This window comes from Hemiscyllium ocellatum, chromosome 10 (assembly GCF_020745735.1).
Source record: "Hemiscyllium ocellatum isolate sHemOce1 chromosome 10, sHemOce1.pat.X.cur, whole genome shotgun sequence".
Taxonomy (NCBI): domain Eukaryota; kingdom Metazoa; phylum Chordata; class Chondrichthyes; order Orectolobiformes; family Hemiscylliidae; genus Hemiscyllium; species Hemiscyllium ocellatum.
Genome location: NC_083410.1, coordinates 41,867,101 through 41,883,830, shown reverse-complemented (window position 1 = coordinate 41,883,830; position 16,730 = coordinate 41,867,101). Strand labels below are relative to the sequence as shown.

General features: G+C 41.8%; 1 protein-coding gene across 1 annotated transcript in view; it reads right to left on the bottom strand.

Annotated features, from left to right (window-relative positions):
* The window catches only part of eprs1 (glutamyl-prolyl-tRNA synthetase 1), a 90,987-nt gene extending 77,572 nt beyond the window's left edge, over window positions 1-13,415 (bottom strand). Inside the window, exon 1 of the mRNA XM_060831451.1 lies at window positions 13,282-13,415. Coding sequence (XP_060687434.1) covers window positions 13,282-13,324 — 43 coding nt within the window. The 5' untranslated portion in view covers window positions 13,325-13,415. The remainder of the gene's footprint in view (window positions 1-13,281) is intronic.
* Between the last annotated feature and the right edge of the window lie 3,315 nt (window positions 13,416-16,730).

Sequence of the window (16,730 nt, the reverse complement as noted above, 5' to 3'; positions counted from 1 at the left end):
ACAAACAAAAGGTTCATTGCTTAAGTCTAGTGCTTGCCAAACGTGATTGACAGCAGGTACAAAACCTTCATGGAACCAAATGAAAAACGTGGATATGACATCTATGCCTTATTTTATGCTTTGTACTTCACAGGAAACTAGTTCTTGAAGCAACGTGGATTAGCACATCATCCAATGTAGACAAGCGGTAATTTATGAGTGCCGGTGGCATTGACACAATGGAAAATCGTGATGCAAACCTTCTGCACTTTATGTCCCAACACCTGCTTTTCTGTGGTGGATGCAAGTGTTTCATCCAGCAGTGCATGCCAAAGCAATCCACTTTCATCAGCAGTGTCTTATTGCTCAAGTTCGTAGATTCCTCCATGAATGATGGAAAGCAGTTTCTGTGTGTAGCCTTCCACAGTGCTGTCATCCATAGACTTCTGCTCTCCAAAAACGCCAAGTTGCCTAATGCCATGATGATGTTTGAATGCTGTAACCAGCCCAATGATATGCCAGGTCAGACTCACCGGTGTGGAGTCATTCATGGAAACTGGCAGCTTTCTCTAGTATCATCAGGCCAGACACAGGAATTCCCTTTATACTCTGCTGTGAAAACCACAAAAGTACAGCTTGATTTTTCATGCATTTTAAATCCTTCAGCATGTTAGTCATTTTTGTGTGTTAAATTTCTTTCAACACTGCGACAATTGACTAAGATTGATGCACCAATATCAATAACACCTCTTTGCTGCAATGCTTGCACATCATCTTCAGTGCAGGTATTCCTCAGTTAAACTAAAGACACGATTGTTGCACCATTGTTGGTTAAAATTATTTTAACACTGCTATAATTGACTGAGATTGTTGCACCAGTGTCATTAGCACCTCCTTGAGGCAACATTTGCAGATCTTCTTCAGTGCAAGTAACCCTCATTTACCCTGTACTATTAACAAAAGATGCGATGGTAGCACCATTGTCAGTAACACACTTTGTTGCAACGGTTTCACAAGACTTCAGATCCTGTTCGGATAATCCGATTTTAGGATAATTGGAATTGAGGCTCCTATTTCTTTCCTAGAAGTAAATGTAGTGACAAATCCTATCTCCAGCCACATTTTAATCAGTATTTATCCAAATGGATTTTTGATTGCCTAGGAATTGATTGATTTTAATATCATTAAGAGACTCAAAATTTCAAATGCAGCTATATTAGTGTTTCAAGATAACATGAATAACGAGACACAAAAACAGAAACTGGAGAACTCAGCAGGTCTGGCAGCATCTGTGGACAGAAAGCAGAGTTAGCATTTTGGGTCTAGTGACTCTTCTTAAGAACTGTCTTTGCTTCAGATTTCCAATATCTGAATTTTTTTTTAAATGATTAATGAGAGACTTTGCTGCTAAGGTACAGGAATAAGTAGTTTTGAAATAGGATCGATCAAGTTTAGCACATCAAAAAAAGTGCCAAGAGCACAAACTTGTACAATTTTAATAGGCTTAGATCAGTCAACCTGGCATCTCAATTAGGGAGGAGAAAAGAAGGACGTCAAAGCCACAGTAATAGAAAAATTAGACATTAAATTGAACATCAAACAATATTTGAAGAAATCTAAGTACCAAAAGTAAAAACGAAGACGCCATGATTATTTTAGCATCCGGTTTAGCTGTACTGACTGCTGGAATTGCTGTTTTTCAGATTAGACACATGATGAAATATCCAATCCTCTGATATTACACAGTACTGCATATTTGTCAGAAAGCAAGGCCACCTCAAAATCTTTCACTGAACAGGTCAAGGATCAGAGCTAAATATGATCTTTCAGTATCAATACCTCAAGGTCAGTGTGCATCATGTCTGTACTGCAGCAATCCCACTAATCAGAGCAGCTCAGACTGGCTGCTCCCCCAATCAACATTGATGGCTTCTTACTACTTTAAGAAAAATTTGTATCAGTTGAAAAGTAACGGGTTGGAAGATTTAAAATCGGATCAGACATTTGTAAATGTCCTTATACAACAATACAGTATTATTCCAAAACTATAGTAAAATATAAATATTATGTACTGAGAGGCAGAGATAGGAGTGACCCATTTATCAATTACAGAAGGAGAAGCTGATGGCAGTTTTTGATGATCGTGGACCCAGAGGATGGTTTCAAAACTACAGAATCAAGTAAATAATTTCAATTTTAAAAAACAAATCCAATCTGAAATTTTTCACAGTCCTTCATGAACTCAATGTTAACAGGTATTCAGTTAAGTAAATAATAACGAAATAGTTTATGGAAAGGCACAAGGTAAATGTTATTTAAAATACACCAGTACATTGTTCTCAACAGGGATTGTAACAATAACCTGAAAACAAAGGCAATGTGAAACATATAGATAAGAAAAACATAAGATTTCACTTTTTAAAACTTTTACTACAGCTGTTGCACCCAAAAGTAATAAAAAATTAAGTATGCAATAGAACAATTAAATCCTCCTTAAATATTACATACAAAGATTGGTGTCCCAACTCTCAACACCACCTTCCACACAAATATGGTAGTGCACACTGTTTAAAAGTCCTTAACTCATACATGGGACCTCTCACTTTTCACACTCATTGCATGCAACCCTCAAGTTACTTTCACCAGTACAGCCTGGGTTTAATATAGACAATGGACACCTCGAAATACCTCATCTTCATTAAGCACGACAGTCCTAATTGCATAGATTTCCAGAGTTTTTTTTAATACCAAATCAACACTTAGTTTAAATTTAGCCTTCATCCTGTAACAAATCAGCCAGAGCCTAACTTTTTAGTAATGTTATAGCCAGGATATTCAATTGAGCTTCCTTTTCCAGAATCATCTTATTTCTTTAAATTGAACATGTGCAGAAGTTGCTATAACATCATCGGTTTTCAGTCATTCTCACTTGGAGGGAGGCTGGGACTAAATATTTTTTTGAACTCTGTATTCCTGCACCTTAGATGCTGCCTGACCTGCTGTGGTTTTCCAGCACGACTAATCTTGACTCTGATCTCCAACATTTGCAGTCCTCACTTTCACCTACATTGGGAGAAGGGAGAAGGGAGAAGGGAGACAAAGACAGAGAGAGACAGAGATTTAGAGGGTCAGAGTAGCGATAGTGAGGTCTACCGAAAGTGGGAAACAGACAGCGGGCGAGACTAATTGCCACAGCAAGATAAGTAGTAGAAGAAGTAGGGCTGGACATCAGAGACAAACCAGAGGAAAACAGGCAAAGATTACAATGGGAGGCAGAGACAGAAGGAGATGACAAGGTAAAGACAGATGGAGAGAAAGAGACAAACGTCAAGAAGGAGGGACAGGAAGGGCCGGGGAAATTAAAAGAAAGGGAGACAGAAATCTTTAGAAGAGTACAAAGGCAACAGGAGTATACTTAAAATGGAAATCAGGAGGGCAAAAATGGGACATTAGATAGCTTTGGCAAATAGAGTTAAGGCAAATGCAAAGGGCTTTTACAAATACTTTAAGGGCAAAAGGGTAATTAGGAAGAGGATAGGACCCCTCAAAGATCAGCAAAGGGTCTTTGCATCCGGAGATGCGGGAGTTGTTAAACGAGTATTTTGCATCAGTGAAAAGGACATGGAAGATATATAATGTAGGGAAATAGATGGTGACATCTTGAAAAAAATATCTAGATTACAGAGCAGGCAGTGCTGAATGTCTTGAAACACAAATGTGGATAAATCCCCAGGACCTGATTAGGTGCACCCTAGAACTCTGTGGGAAGCCACGGAAGTGATTGCTGGGCCTCTTGCTGATATTTGTATCATTGATAGTCACAGGTGAGGTATCGGAAGACTGGAGGTTGGCTAACATTGTACCATTATTTAGAGAAAGTGGTGAGGACAAGCCAGGGAACTATAGACCAGTGAGCCAGACCTTGTTGGTGGCAAGTTGTTAGAAGGATGTACATGTATTTGGAAAGGCAAGGACTGATTAGGGATAGTCAGCATGGCTTTGAGCGTTGGAAATCATGTCTCACAAACTTGATTGAGTTTTTTGATGAAGTAACAAAGAAGATTGATGAGGGCAGAGCAGTCGACGTGATCCAAATGGACTTCAGTAAGGCGTTCAACCAGGTTCCCCATGGGAGATTGGTTAGCAAGGTTAGATCTCATGGAATACAGGGAGAACTAGCCATTTGGATACAGAGCTGGCTCAAAAGTAGAAGACAGAGGGTAATGGTGGAGGATTGTTTTTCGGACTGGGGGCCTGTGACCAGTAGAATGCCACCAGGATTGGTGGGTCCACTGCTTTTCGCCATTTATATAACTGATATGAATGTGAGCATAAGAGATATAGTCAGTAATTTGCAGATGACACCAAAATTGGAAGTGTGGTAGACAGCGAAGAAGGTTTCCTCAGATTACACCAGGATCTTGATCAGATAGGCCAGTGGGCTGAGAAGTGGCAGATGGAGTTTAATTCAGATAAATATGAGGTGCTGCATTTTGGGAAAGCAGATCTTAGCAGGACTTATACACTTAATGGTAGGGAGTGTTGCTGAACAAAGAGACCTTGCAGTGCAGGATTCATAGCTCCTTGAAAGTGGAGTCGCAGATAGGATAGTGATGGCGGCGTTTGGTATGCTTTCCTTTACTGGTCAGAGTACTGAGTACAGAAGTTAGAAGGTCATGTTATGGTTATATAGAACATTGGTTATGCCACAGTTGGGACACTGCGTGCAGTTCTGGTCTCCTTCCTATCAGAAGGATGTTGTGAAACTTGAAAGGGTTCAGGAAAGATTTACAAGGATGTTGGCAGGGTTGAAGGATTTGAGCTATAGGGAGAAGTTGAATAGACTGGGGCTGTTTTCCCTGGAGCGTCGGAGGCTGAGGGGTGACCTTGTAGAGGTTTATAAAATCATGAGGGGCGTAGATAGGATAATTAGACATGGTATTTTCCCTGGGGTGGGGGAGTCTAGAACTAGATGGCATAGAGGGTGGGAGGGGAAAGATATAAATGAGACGTCAGGGGGCAACTTTTTCATGCAGAGGGCGGTGTGTGTGTGTGTGTGTGTGGAATGAGCTTCCAGAGGAAGTGGCAGGGGCTCATACAATTGCAACTTTTAAAAGGCATCTGGATGATTATGTGAATAGGAAGGGTTTGGAGGGATATGGGCTGGGTATTGGCAGGTAGGACTAGATTGGGTTGGGATATCTGGTCGGCATGGAAGGGTTGGACCGAAGTGTCTGTTTCCGTGCTGTACATCTCGATGACTCTAATCAAAATAGAAAACGACTAAAAAGGCTTCAGTCAATGGCGTAAGTACACTTGCTTTGCAGTTTGGTAATTCAAACATAAACATGTCATCAAACAATGTCAAGGAATATTGGTGAAATTGCCATTTTCACCGATTTGTACACACACACTTGGACATTAAAAACACCACTTTTCAGCAATCAGCTGAGATAGTGGAATATATAGAATGATAAGTATAATAATCCCCAAGATACTAGAGAGCAGTTTGAGTCTTACTAGTTGAATGGTCAAGTGAATCATTCAGTTTCTGCTGAATATTTCTTAATTCCCAAAATGTACAAAATGGTAAAGCAAGCAGGAATGGAGGTCATGACATTTCTCTCAGCCACTTATTCCATTAACGATGGCTAATCATCTGTATCACATCTAGTTCAAATCAATGCATTTACACTCTCCAACATGTAAAGTTGGTCCTGTAGCATAATTAATGTGGAATAAGCTGATACTAACAATGATCATTAAAAGTTGTTGTAGCATTCATAAGCAACAATGAAAAAATTTAAAAGAAAAATAGTTAGCACTCCCACTCACTAGTAAACCCTGCTGGAGAGTGCAACTAAAGTTAACAAATTAGGGTTAAGTATACCCATAACCTTGTAAAGATCATGCCTTTTATTCTTGCGCTTTTTGAAAACATTGGACTAAAAATGAGAAACAACTGTTTTGAAGCCCAGGAATTTCCAAGGAATGGCTGCATGCTTTGAGAATATGCAATGATACCAGCTGTGAACAACAAGCGTGTAGCTGTGGGTTTCAGCAGTGTGCAGCTACGTTGGAGCCAAGGGGCTGTTTACAAATGAAACCATCTGATGAGGACAAGGGACAATTATCAATGATAAAGGTCCAATGAATGCCACAAGGTGACTGGCTGTCAGTTAGCTGAAAGGCTTGGGCTCTGAGCAACGCAGAGAAAAGCTAATCAGAGAAGAGAAACCAGAAGTCCTGTAGCAGCCAGAAAACACTGTTTTCTACAGTAAACCACCTTAAATATGAGGAAAATCAGTTTATCTTTCCTTCAGCAGATGCTGCATGTTGTGATTTGGAATTGGATAAGTCAGAGATCTTTCCCAAGTGAAACAGTCACCCTGTGCCTCTTCCAAACCAGTTAAAGTATTCAGAAGGAAGATTGAGCAAAAAAAAACTTTTAGATCAGCAAGAACCAATCCAACCAAATGCCAGTGTTTGGATTTCATTTTCAAAACAAAATCAGAACAACACCCTAACTTTATGTGCTATTAAATCAAAAATAAGGTTTATCGACAAAATTTTAACAACACTTTCCAGCCTATCTACAATATGTCAGTGCCTTGGCCTTAACAGGGGAAAACAATTCTAATTTCAATTCATTCCCAGGCACATCATGAAAAGGGTTGCTTTCTGCATTTTTCTGTATCTTTCTTCCAGTGATGAAAGTATATATGGAATCTTACACCTGATTCACTGCTGATAACTTCAGAGACTTCACTGTTCTCTGCTTCTGAACTTCCTGACACACATTCTCTAAATGCCAATCATTTTTGTCTTTCTGTCACAATAAACAGAGAAAGGAGTGGGATGGGATGGGGTACGTGGAGGTGGGGTAAAAAGTGCAAAGCTGGAGGGAAGAAGTAGCCTTTTTAGAATGTTCTTTAAGACAGTGAAATTAACTCACTACATCATCCAAGCATACAAGCACTCAAGACATTAAGAAAGAAGAGGAGATAGGTAATAAATTACAAGTTTTGGCAAATCCATATTGAAAAGAAAAAAACCTCACATGAATAAAAAATTCCCAATGGTCAGTGTTCAAACATATTTTCCTCAGTGAGCTGGACCCAGTAGTTTTTCCTTATTTTAGGCAAAACGAAGGCTTCATTCCAGCCAGCAACTTGGAAACAAATGGAAGATCTGAGGCAGGCTGACAACTCAGCCTGGAGTCCTAATCCTCCTCCAGAGGTCAAAACAGCAACTGACTTTGAATCTCAGAATAATATGCTTAAAATGATTTAACAAGCTCAGATTTCAATCATGTGACATAGACAGACATTTCAGGTGCTGAATGGCCATCTCAGGGGTGAATTGGAAGGTCACTAAGCTAACAGTGTGCATGATGTGAAGCATTGCAAAATCATTTAACACAAAGGGTTTTGAGGTTTACTCTGGTCCTGAGCTGGCTGGAGGCAAAAGGCTCATCCCAGAGCATGTTGTGTTGGTTTTAGCTAAAACGTCTATACAAAGTAGGGAATCCAGAAGCTTCTGGAATCAAGACCATGTGATCAACCTCAGCCATTTTATGAATCCAGCAAGGTTGTCTCTTTTTATATATAAATGAATGTTAAGTATGGAAATATGGAACAGAACAGTTCCCTATGGGAATTCTCTTCATGTCTTCAGGCCATGGCAAGTCAAACAAATAAATCAGAAACAAAACACTTATCAATAATGACAATCTGGCCCGCTCAATTTGTAACTCAAGCTCCACAGCAATGTGGGTGACACCAACAACATCTTCTAACAAGGTCAAACAAAACCTCTTAATTTGTATCCAAGATATCAAATTTAATAAGAATAAGAGACTATAAACCACTGGAGTATCCCAGGATATGGTAAGGTGGACCTTGACTAAAATTGGGATAGCTGTCAAACAACAGCTTGCCACAGTCACGTCACTGAATTAAATCTTTTAGCTAATATTCTAGACTCCTACAATCACAACCTCAGTAGCAGAACGAACCCAAAAGATGTGGTAGTCATCACAGAATCCCTACACCGACCCTCTGAAGAGCATCCCACCCAGATCCACCTCCCTGCCCAATCCCTATAACCCTGCATTTCCCATGGCAAATCCATCCAGCCTAAATACCTCTGGACACTATGGGCAATTTAGCATAGCTAATCCAGCTAACTTACACATCTTTGGACTGTGGAAGGAAACTGACGCTCCCAGTGGAAACCCACACAGACAGGAAAAATATCCAAACTCCATACAAACAGTCACCCGAGGCTGGAATTAAACTTGTGTCCTCAGTGCTGTGAGGCAGCAGTGCTAACCACTGAGCCACCATGCTGCCCATCAGGTAGCAGTGACCCACTGAGCCCTCGACATTGACTCCAAACCTGAACAAGTCCCAAAACGGGTCAAGCATTGAGGAGGAAATCATCTGTTGACTACTATCCATCGTCTTCTCTCAAATGAAGAATCAGTAGTCTTCCAAGTTGAACACCACTGACTGAAGTCAAAACTAGCACCAAGGAAGGTAATTGTTAAGCCAATCAGTTCAGCACCATAACATCAGTACAGGAGTTCATAATCTTCCATCAATCATGTAGAAAAGTGGGGATGCTTGTTGATATTTGGATAGGGTTTCATTTGCAACACCACAGAACATATGCAGTCCATGTCTGCAAATGACAACACTTAGCAAGAATTTGGATTTGGAATAAGTGGCAATTAACAGTTGTGCCACGCAAATGTCAGGCAACAACTGTCATCAATAAGAGAATCTCATCACCCCTTAATAATTCATATTATCATGATCGAATCCTCTACCACTGACCAGAAACTCAATTGGATCAATGCTCCTCCTCCACCAGCAACCCCATCCCCTGCAAGGTTTGTCCATTAAAAGACAAAATAGAGGAATGTGATGAAATAATCCCTACTTGTCTGGATATGTTCAGTCCCAACAATTCAAAATGGAAACAGCTCAGTTGAGCTTTCTGGGGAAGGTGGGACCTCTATAAAAAGGATGGGCTACACCTGAACCTGAGGGGCACCAGTATCCTTGGGGGGAGGTTTGCTAGTGCTCTTTGGGAGGGTTTAAACTAACTCCGCGGGGGCATGGGAACCAGGACTGTAGCTTTAGGGTACAGGACCTTGAGTGTAGGGAGGTTAGGAATAATGCAGCAATCTCTAAGGAGGGTGCCTGTAACCAGATGGGTGGATTGAAGTGTGTATACTTCAATGCCAGAAGTATAAGGAATAAGGTAGGTGAACTTGCAGCGTGGGTTGGTACCTGGGACTTTGATGTTGTGGCCATTACAGAGACGTGGGTAGAACAGGGACAAGAATGGCTGTTGCACGTTCCAGGGTTCAAATGTTTTAGTAGGATCAGACATGGGGGTAAAAAAGGGGGAGGCGTGGCATTACTTGTCAAAGATAGTATCACAGCAGTGGAATGGACGATGGAAGAGGACTTGCCATCTGAGGTAGTTTGGGCTGAGGTTAGAAATAGGAAAGGTGAGGTCACCCTGTTAGGTGTTTTCTACAGGCCTCCTAATAGTCCTAGAGAAGTAGAGGATAATATTGCGAGGATGATTCAGGAAAAGAGTGAAGGTAGCAGGGTGGTTGTTATGGGGGACTTTAACTTCCCAGATATTGACTGGGAGAGCTATAGCTCGAGTTCATTAGATGGGTCGGTGTTTGTACAATGTGTGCAGGAGGGTTTCCTGACACAATATGTCGACAGGCCAACAAGAGGGGAGGCTATATTGGATTTGGTTCTAGGTAATGAACCAGGCCAGGTGTTAGACTTGGAGGTAGGTGAGCACTTCGGGGACAGTGACCACAACTCGGTGACTTTTACTTTAGTGATGGAGAGGGATAATCGTGCGCCGCAGGGCAAGAGTTATAGCTGGGGGCAGGGAAATTATGATGCAGTGAGGCATGACTTAGGATGTGTGGATTGGAAAAACAGGCTTCAAGAGAAGAACACTAATGAGATGTGGGGATTGTTCAAGGAGCAACTACTGCGTGTCCTCGATAGGTATGTACCAGTCAGGCATGGTGTAAAGGGCCTTGTGAGGCAGCCGTGGTTTAGTAAGGAATTGGAGTCCCTTGTGAAAGGGAAGAAGGCGGCATATGTAAACATGAGGCGTGAAGGTTCAGTAGGGGCGATTGAGAGTTATAAGGTAGCCAGGAAGGAGCTAAAGAGGGAGCTAAGAGAAGCGAGAAGGGGACATGAAAAGTCTTTAGCTGGTAGGATTAGGGAAAACCCAAAGGCTTTCTATAGGTATGTCAAGAATAAAAGGATGACTAGGGTAGGTATCAGTCCAGTCAAGGATAGTAGTGGGAAGTTGTGTGTGGAGGCGGAGGAGATTGGAGAGACATTAAATCAGTACTTTTCATCAGTATTCACTCAGGAACAGGACACTGTTGCTGATGTGAATATGGAATCACAAATAATTAGAATGGATGCCCTGGAAATATGCAGGGAAGAGGTTTTGGGAATATTGGAAAGGATGAATATAGATAAGTCTCCTGGGCCTGATGGCATTTACCCCAGGATCCTATGGGAAGCTAGGGAGGAGATAGCAGAGCCATTGGCCTGGATTTTTATGTCATCATTGTCAACGGGAATAGTACCAGAGGACTGGAGGATAGCGAATGTGGTCCCATTGTTCAAGAAAGGGAGTAGGGATAGCCCTAGTAACTATAGGCCAGTGAGTCTGACTTCAGTGGTGGGCAAAGTCTTAGAGAGAATGGTAAGGGATAAGATTTATGAACATCTGGGTAGGAATAACGTGATCAGGGATAGCCAGCATGGTTTTGTGAAGGGCAGGTCGTGCCTCACAAACCTTATTAAGTTCTTTGAGAAGGTGACTAAGGAAGTGGACGAGGGTAAAGCAGTAGATGTTGTGTATATGGATTTTAGTAAGGCGTTCGATAAGGTTCCCCATGGTAGGCTAATGCTAAAACTTCGGAGGTATGGCATTGAGGATACATTAGAGGTTTGGATTAGGAATTGGCTGGCTGGAAGGAGACAGAGGGTAGTAGTTGATGGATTATGTTCATCTTGGAGCGCAGTTACTAGCGGTGTACCACAAGGATCTGTTTTGGGACCATTGCTTTTTGTTATCTTTATAAATGATCTAGAGGAAGGACTTGAAAGCTGGGTAAGCAAGTTTGCGGATGACACAAAAGTCGGTGGAGTTGTGGATAGTGAGGAAGGAAGTGGTAGGTTACAGCGGGATATAGATAAGTTGCAGAGCTGGGCGGAAATGTGGCAAATGGAATTCAATGTAGCTAAGTGCGAAGTCGTTCACTTTGGTAGGAATAACAAGATGATGGATTACTGGGTTAATGGTAGGCTACTTGGTAGTGTGGATGAGCAGAGGGATCTTGGTGTCCATGTACACAGATCTCTGAAAGTTGCCACCCAGGTAAATAGTGCTGTGAGGAAGGCATATGGTGTACTGGGCTTTATTGGCAGAGGAATTGAGTTCCGGAGTCCTGAGGTCATGTTGCAGTTGTATAAGACTCTGGTGAGGCCTCATCTGGAGTATTGTGTGCAGTTTTGGTCGCCATACTATAGGAAGGATGTGGAAGCTTTAGAACGAGTGCAGAGGAGGTTTACCAGGATGTTGCCTGGAATGGTAGGAAAATCTTATGAGGAAAGGCTGAGGCACTTGGGGCTGTTCTCATTGGAGAAGAGAAGGTTTAGGGGAGATCTGATAGAAGTGTATAAGATGATTAGGGGTTTAGATAGGGTAGATACTAAGAACCTTTTATCGCTAATGGAGTCAGGTGTTACTAGGGGACATAGCTTTAAATTAAGGGGTGGTAGGTATAGGACAGATGTTAGGGGTAGATTCTGCACACAGCGGGTTGTGAGTTCATGGAATGCCCTGCCCGTATCAGTGGTGAACTCTTCTTCTTTATGGTCATTTAAGCGGGCATTGGATAGGCATTTGGAAGTTATTGGGCTAGTATAGGTTAGGTAGGATTCGGTCGGCGCAACATCGAGGGCCGAAGGGCCTGTACTGCGCTGTATCCTTCTATGTTCTATGACTAGCACTTCATCTAACTTAACATTCACTAACATTATTACCAGCACAGTGGCAGCAGCGTGTACCAACTGTACTGCAGCAACTCACCAAGGCTCCTCCTTTAATAGCTACTTGCAAATCACAATCTCTCCCATCTAGAAAAGACAAGGGCAGCAGAGAAAAAAAAAATCACCACCTGTATGTTCCCATCCAGCCCACACACCATCCTAATTCTAAGTAAATCACAGGTTCCCCACTATCACTGGGTTAATACCCTGGAATGTCCAATTTAATGGCACCTTCGTTTCATGGATGACAGTGGTGCAAGATGACAGCTCATCACCACTTTCTCAAAGGCAGTTACGGATGAGCTAGCCTTGCCAGGGACTGCCACACCGTATGTGTGAATAATAATTTAAAAAATCCCTGCCAACACCATTCTAGAACAGGTTTAAAGAGTGCAACAAGCTTTCTTAAAAAAATCAAAACCACACCCATTCATTGAACAATTAAAAAAAATAGTCTGCATAGCTTAAAACATGGCTTCGACATCCCCAGAACGTAAATAACACCATGTCATTTATTCGCCGCACCTCCAGAAAGCACATATGCAAACTCATACGTTGTCAAACTTGAAATAATTTTATTGAAGAGGAAGAAAATTTAAACATACATACTTCAAATTTCAGTATAACCAAATCTTTTTGATCAGAATAGAGATTTTTAAAAAGTTATTAAAAGCAAACAAAAAAAACCCAATGCAGAATATAATCGGAAGTGCCACGTTAATTAAATAACTGTCATATTAACAATACCGACTTTACATATATAGACAATTTCTTCAATAAATCTAATAATATTGTACATAGTTAAACGGGAGCTACAATACAAAAAAGTGCAAGATTTGTCAATGATGGGGGGGAAAGAAACGAAAATACTGAAGAGTTTGGAAGTGAAACCAATCCTCGTCTTACAGACACACATTTAACTGTTTAAAAAAAATGTTAGCACATGATCACAGATTGTCAATAACTGACAGTGCAGATTTTAAAGTTCGTATGATTCTACACATTGAAGCACAGATCCCCTCCAACCCACCCCATCCTCCAAGGACATGCTGTTAATCGCCGGCTCCAGGACCAGGCTGTCCCACACATGATGCAATACCGTGTGCGGCACTGGGCCAGGCGGCTTCATGCCCCTCCACCGGCCCGGCCCAGTCCAGTCCAGTCCGCTCCGGCCGATACTCACCTAAGCAAGGGCTGGAGAGGTTCACCGTCAGATTCACAGCCATCTGCTGTAACGTTAGTAACCGCCACCTCACTGACAGCTACTGTCACTGATCACCAGCCGCTTCCCGCAGACCCGCTCACACGGTGAAGTGACTACTTCCGGGTGTCACGGCCAAAACCGCCCCCAACGTGAATACGCCACTTCCGGCGTCACGCCCCAGTCTTCCCTCCGCTCCGAGCCACTCTCAGACAGTGACGGTTCCCTTCAAGGACTGAAGTTTCATTTTAAAAGGGATCGGTTTGGGTTGATTCAATCACTGTTTCGAAACGTTGTTATTACAAGGGACGGCTATGCCGACACCTGGGTTTATTTTCACACAGAGATATAACAAACGGCTACAATATTCTGCATATCTGCCACGTATTGATTTAACCTCAAAGCGGACACACACGCAGGACCAGGGATCACCTGATGAAGGAGCAGCGCTCCGATAGCTAGTGCTTCCAAATAAACCTGTTGGACTACAACCTGGTGTTGGTTGATTTTTTACCTTTGTATACACCAGTCAAACACTTCAGATCAGGATCAGAGAGGGTGTTGTGTCGTGGTGTAAAGGGGTTAATATTAATTGACCATTCTCTTCGTGTTGATGAGCTTCATCTTGTTCTCCGCATGTTATATTCTGGTGACCACCAGAACCACCTGAGACATCTAGCTTTCATTGCCACAAATCCTTTTTTTTCCACCTTTTTTTCGAGAATACCAGCAACAGCAACAAATCTTTCTTATTGGTTGGGAAGTCAATGAGTTCCCAAGTAAAGAAGGATGCCCACACAAGATCTTCAGTAGAACAGAGGCTCAGTTTTGATAAAACATAAAATGTTTGTTACATAATTTAGTTATGCATTATAACAACCACCATGGTCATTTATGAGATTTCCACCTGTAGTTAAGAGGACTGTAAGTAGATAGATTAGTTCATTGCACCAATAAACCTGTATAGGATTGCTGTGACACACCCCTCGAGGAGGTGGGACTTGAACCTGGCATCTTGAGATTGCGAAGGATGGGCCTGGCCTCACTGCCGCGGAAGGCTCCGAGTAGTTGGGCCATTCCGTATCACCTGTCCTTCGTGGAGAAGTTTATGAAGAAAACCACCTTTGACCACAAGTCCATCAGGAAGTGGTCAGCACATAATGTCCTTGATACACTTCGGGAAAAGGAGAGGGCGGATCCTATCAAGCGGTTCCCTGAGCAGACTGTCAAAGCCATTTGGCAGAATGCCTCATCACCAGAACTTTCCAACAACCACCAAGACATGGCTTGGCTAGTGGTGAGAAGGGGTCTGCCTGTGAGATCCTTTATGCACACCCGGACTCTCAGCCACACCCACACGCTGCCCTTGAAGCGGCTGCGGGGGGACAAGACTGTCACACACCTCCTTCTGGAATATGCCTAAGCAGAAGAAGTCTGGAGAGGAATGCAGTGGTGTTTGTCGAGGTTCGTCCCAAACAGCACCGTGACGTGGGACTCTGTGCTCTATGGTCTGTTCCCCGGGACACACACCGAGACGAAGATAAACTGTGCCTGGAGGATTATCAACTCGGTGAAGGACACTCTCTGGGCGGTCTGAAACCTGTTGATCTTCCAGCTGAAGGAGTTGACCCCGACTGAGTGTTGCAGACTGGCACATTCCAAGGTCCAGGACTACGTGTTGAGGGACGCGTTGAAGCTCGGGGTAGCTGCCGCCAAGGCGCGTTGGGAAAAGACCACCATGTAACATCTGCCTACCTAAGAAGAACAGGCGGCCCACGCAGTCATTTGGGCTCCGCTGACGCCTCAGCTAAATATGTAATGGTACAGACCTGTATATATGAATGATTACTCTGTCTCTGTATAACAAGAAATGGAATGTTTGCGGATGTATGGCATGACCAATTGTACAGATCATCAAAATAGTTTATGAATAAAGTATATTTTTGAAATTTAAAAAAATCCTGGCCGAGGGACACGACCACTACAGCACAAGCAGCCTTCACCTTCCTTCATAATCTGATCTGTAAGTCTCATTTTAGAAGTCAGTTAACCTTCTGAGGTATTAACTATCTTGTACAACAGATATCATTCACACATTGTGTGTGTGGAGATAGTTATGTCCTGCTTTCAGAGGAGAAAATGTAACTGTATGAGCTCTGTAAGGTCTAAATAATTATTCTTGACAAAGTGCAGATGTGCTGTTGAGATTATGTAATAAACCATAGTCATTTAATTGTACAGAATATGAATACTGTTGAAAAAAAGACATTTTGTTGAGCTATTTTATCTTATATTCATCAAAACAAATTAAATGGGAAACAACATTTTATACTGTATAAGAAGAAAATACTGATGGTTGGTAAATGGTCTCTGATTGGTAGATGCATTATCATGAAAAATGCATCAAGTAGATGTTGACTACTGACAGATAACTGCCATGCTATAAGTTTAAGACAGGCATATTGATGCTATTGGACAAGACTCCTGAGAGAATCAGAAAATAGTTATCTATTTTATGCAATGAAATAGACAATGTACATACATGTTCTTTCTGTCTGCAAAGAACAAGGTCCAGTGTATGAAATTATGGAGTTTCCAGTATGTGCAAGCACACCAAACTGTGGTCCTAGCTGATAATCTTAAATTGGTTGTCAGCAAAATGTTAGCACACTAAGGATTATTTAGCAAACCATGCTCAACCATGGAAGCCCATCAAAGATTGTACAACTCAAGGTTCATGCTGTCTGATGCAATCAGTCTTTGGGACTTAAGGTCAAGATATCTAGCATCATCCCAGCATTGAAATTCATATATCACAGTACTTATATGGGATAGGTAAAATGTCCTTTTGGCTTCATGGCAGGAGTCCATGATTTTAAAAAAATTATAAATCCCACATGTGTTGCTACTGCCTAGTAACTACATGAGAAAGGTAGTTTTATCAGTTGCTCCAGTTTTTAATATATCTTTCCAAAGTAATCTAAGATCCACTAAGCACTTTTTAGGACTCAAGGTGGCTGCCTTGGACTTACCCATGAAAATGTACAGTATAAAGTGAGAAATTCTCTTATTGATTGGCTATTGTAGCAATAAGCTTGTAAGCTTATCAAATGGCTCAGGCCTTATTTACAAGATTGCCAATAAGGCCAATTTTATAGTGCATGGAACTGTAAGAAACATATCATGTATATAGCCCAGTGAAGGAAGGTTGCAGTGGATGAGCAAACAGATTTACGCATTAATATATGTAGCTATTAATACATGCAGTTTCCAGTAAACACAATTGCGACACTGAGTCTGACCAGCAATCCTAAACTGGTTGTCAGCCTAATTCTTTAAACGGAGAAATATTTTGCAAATGTTACTGTAAATTTTGCAAAAGCAAGCAGACTGTCACGGTCAGTACATTGCCATTATAAACAGCCAAAGAG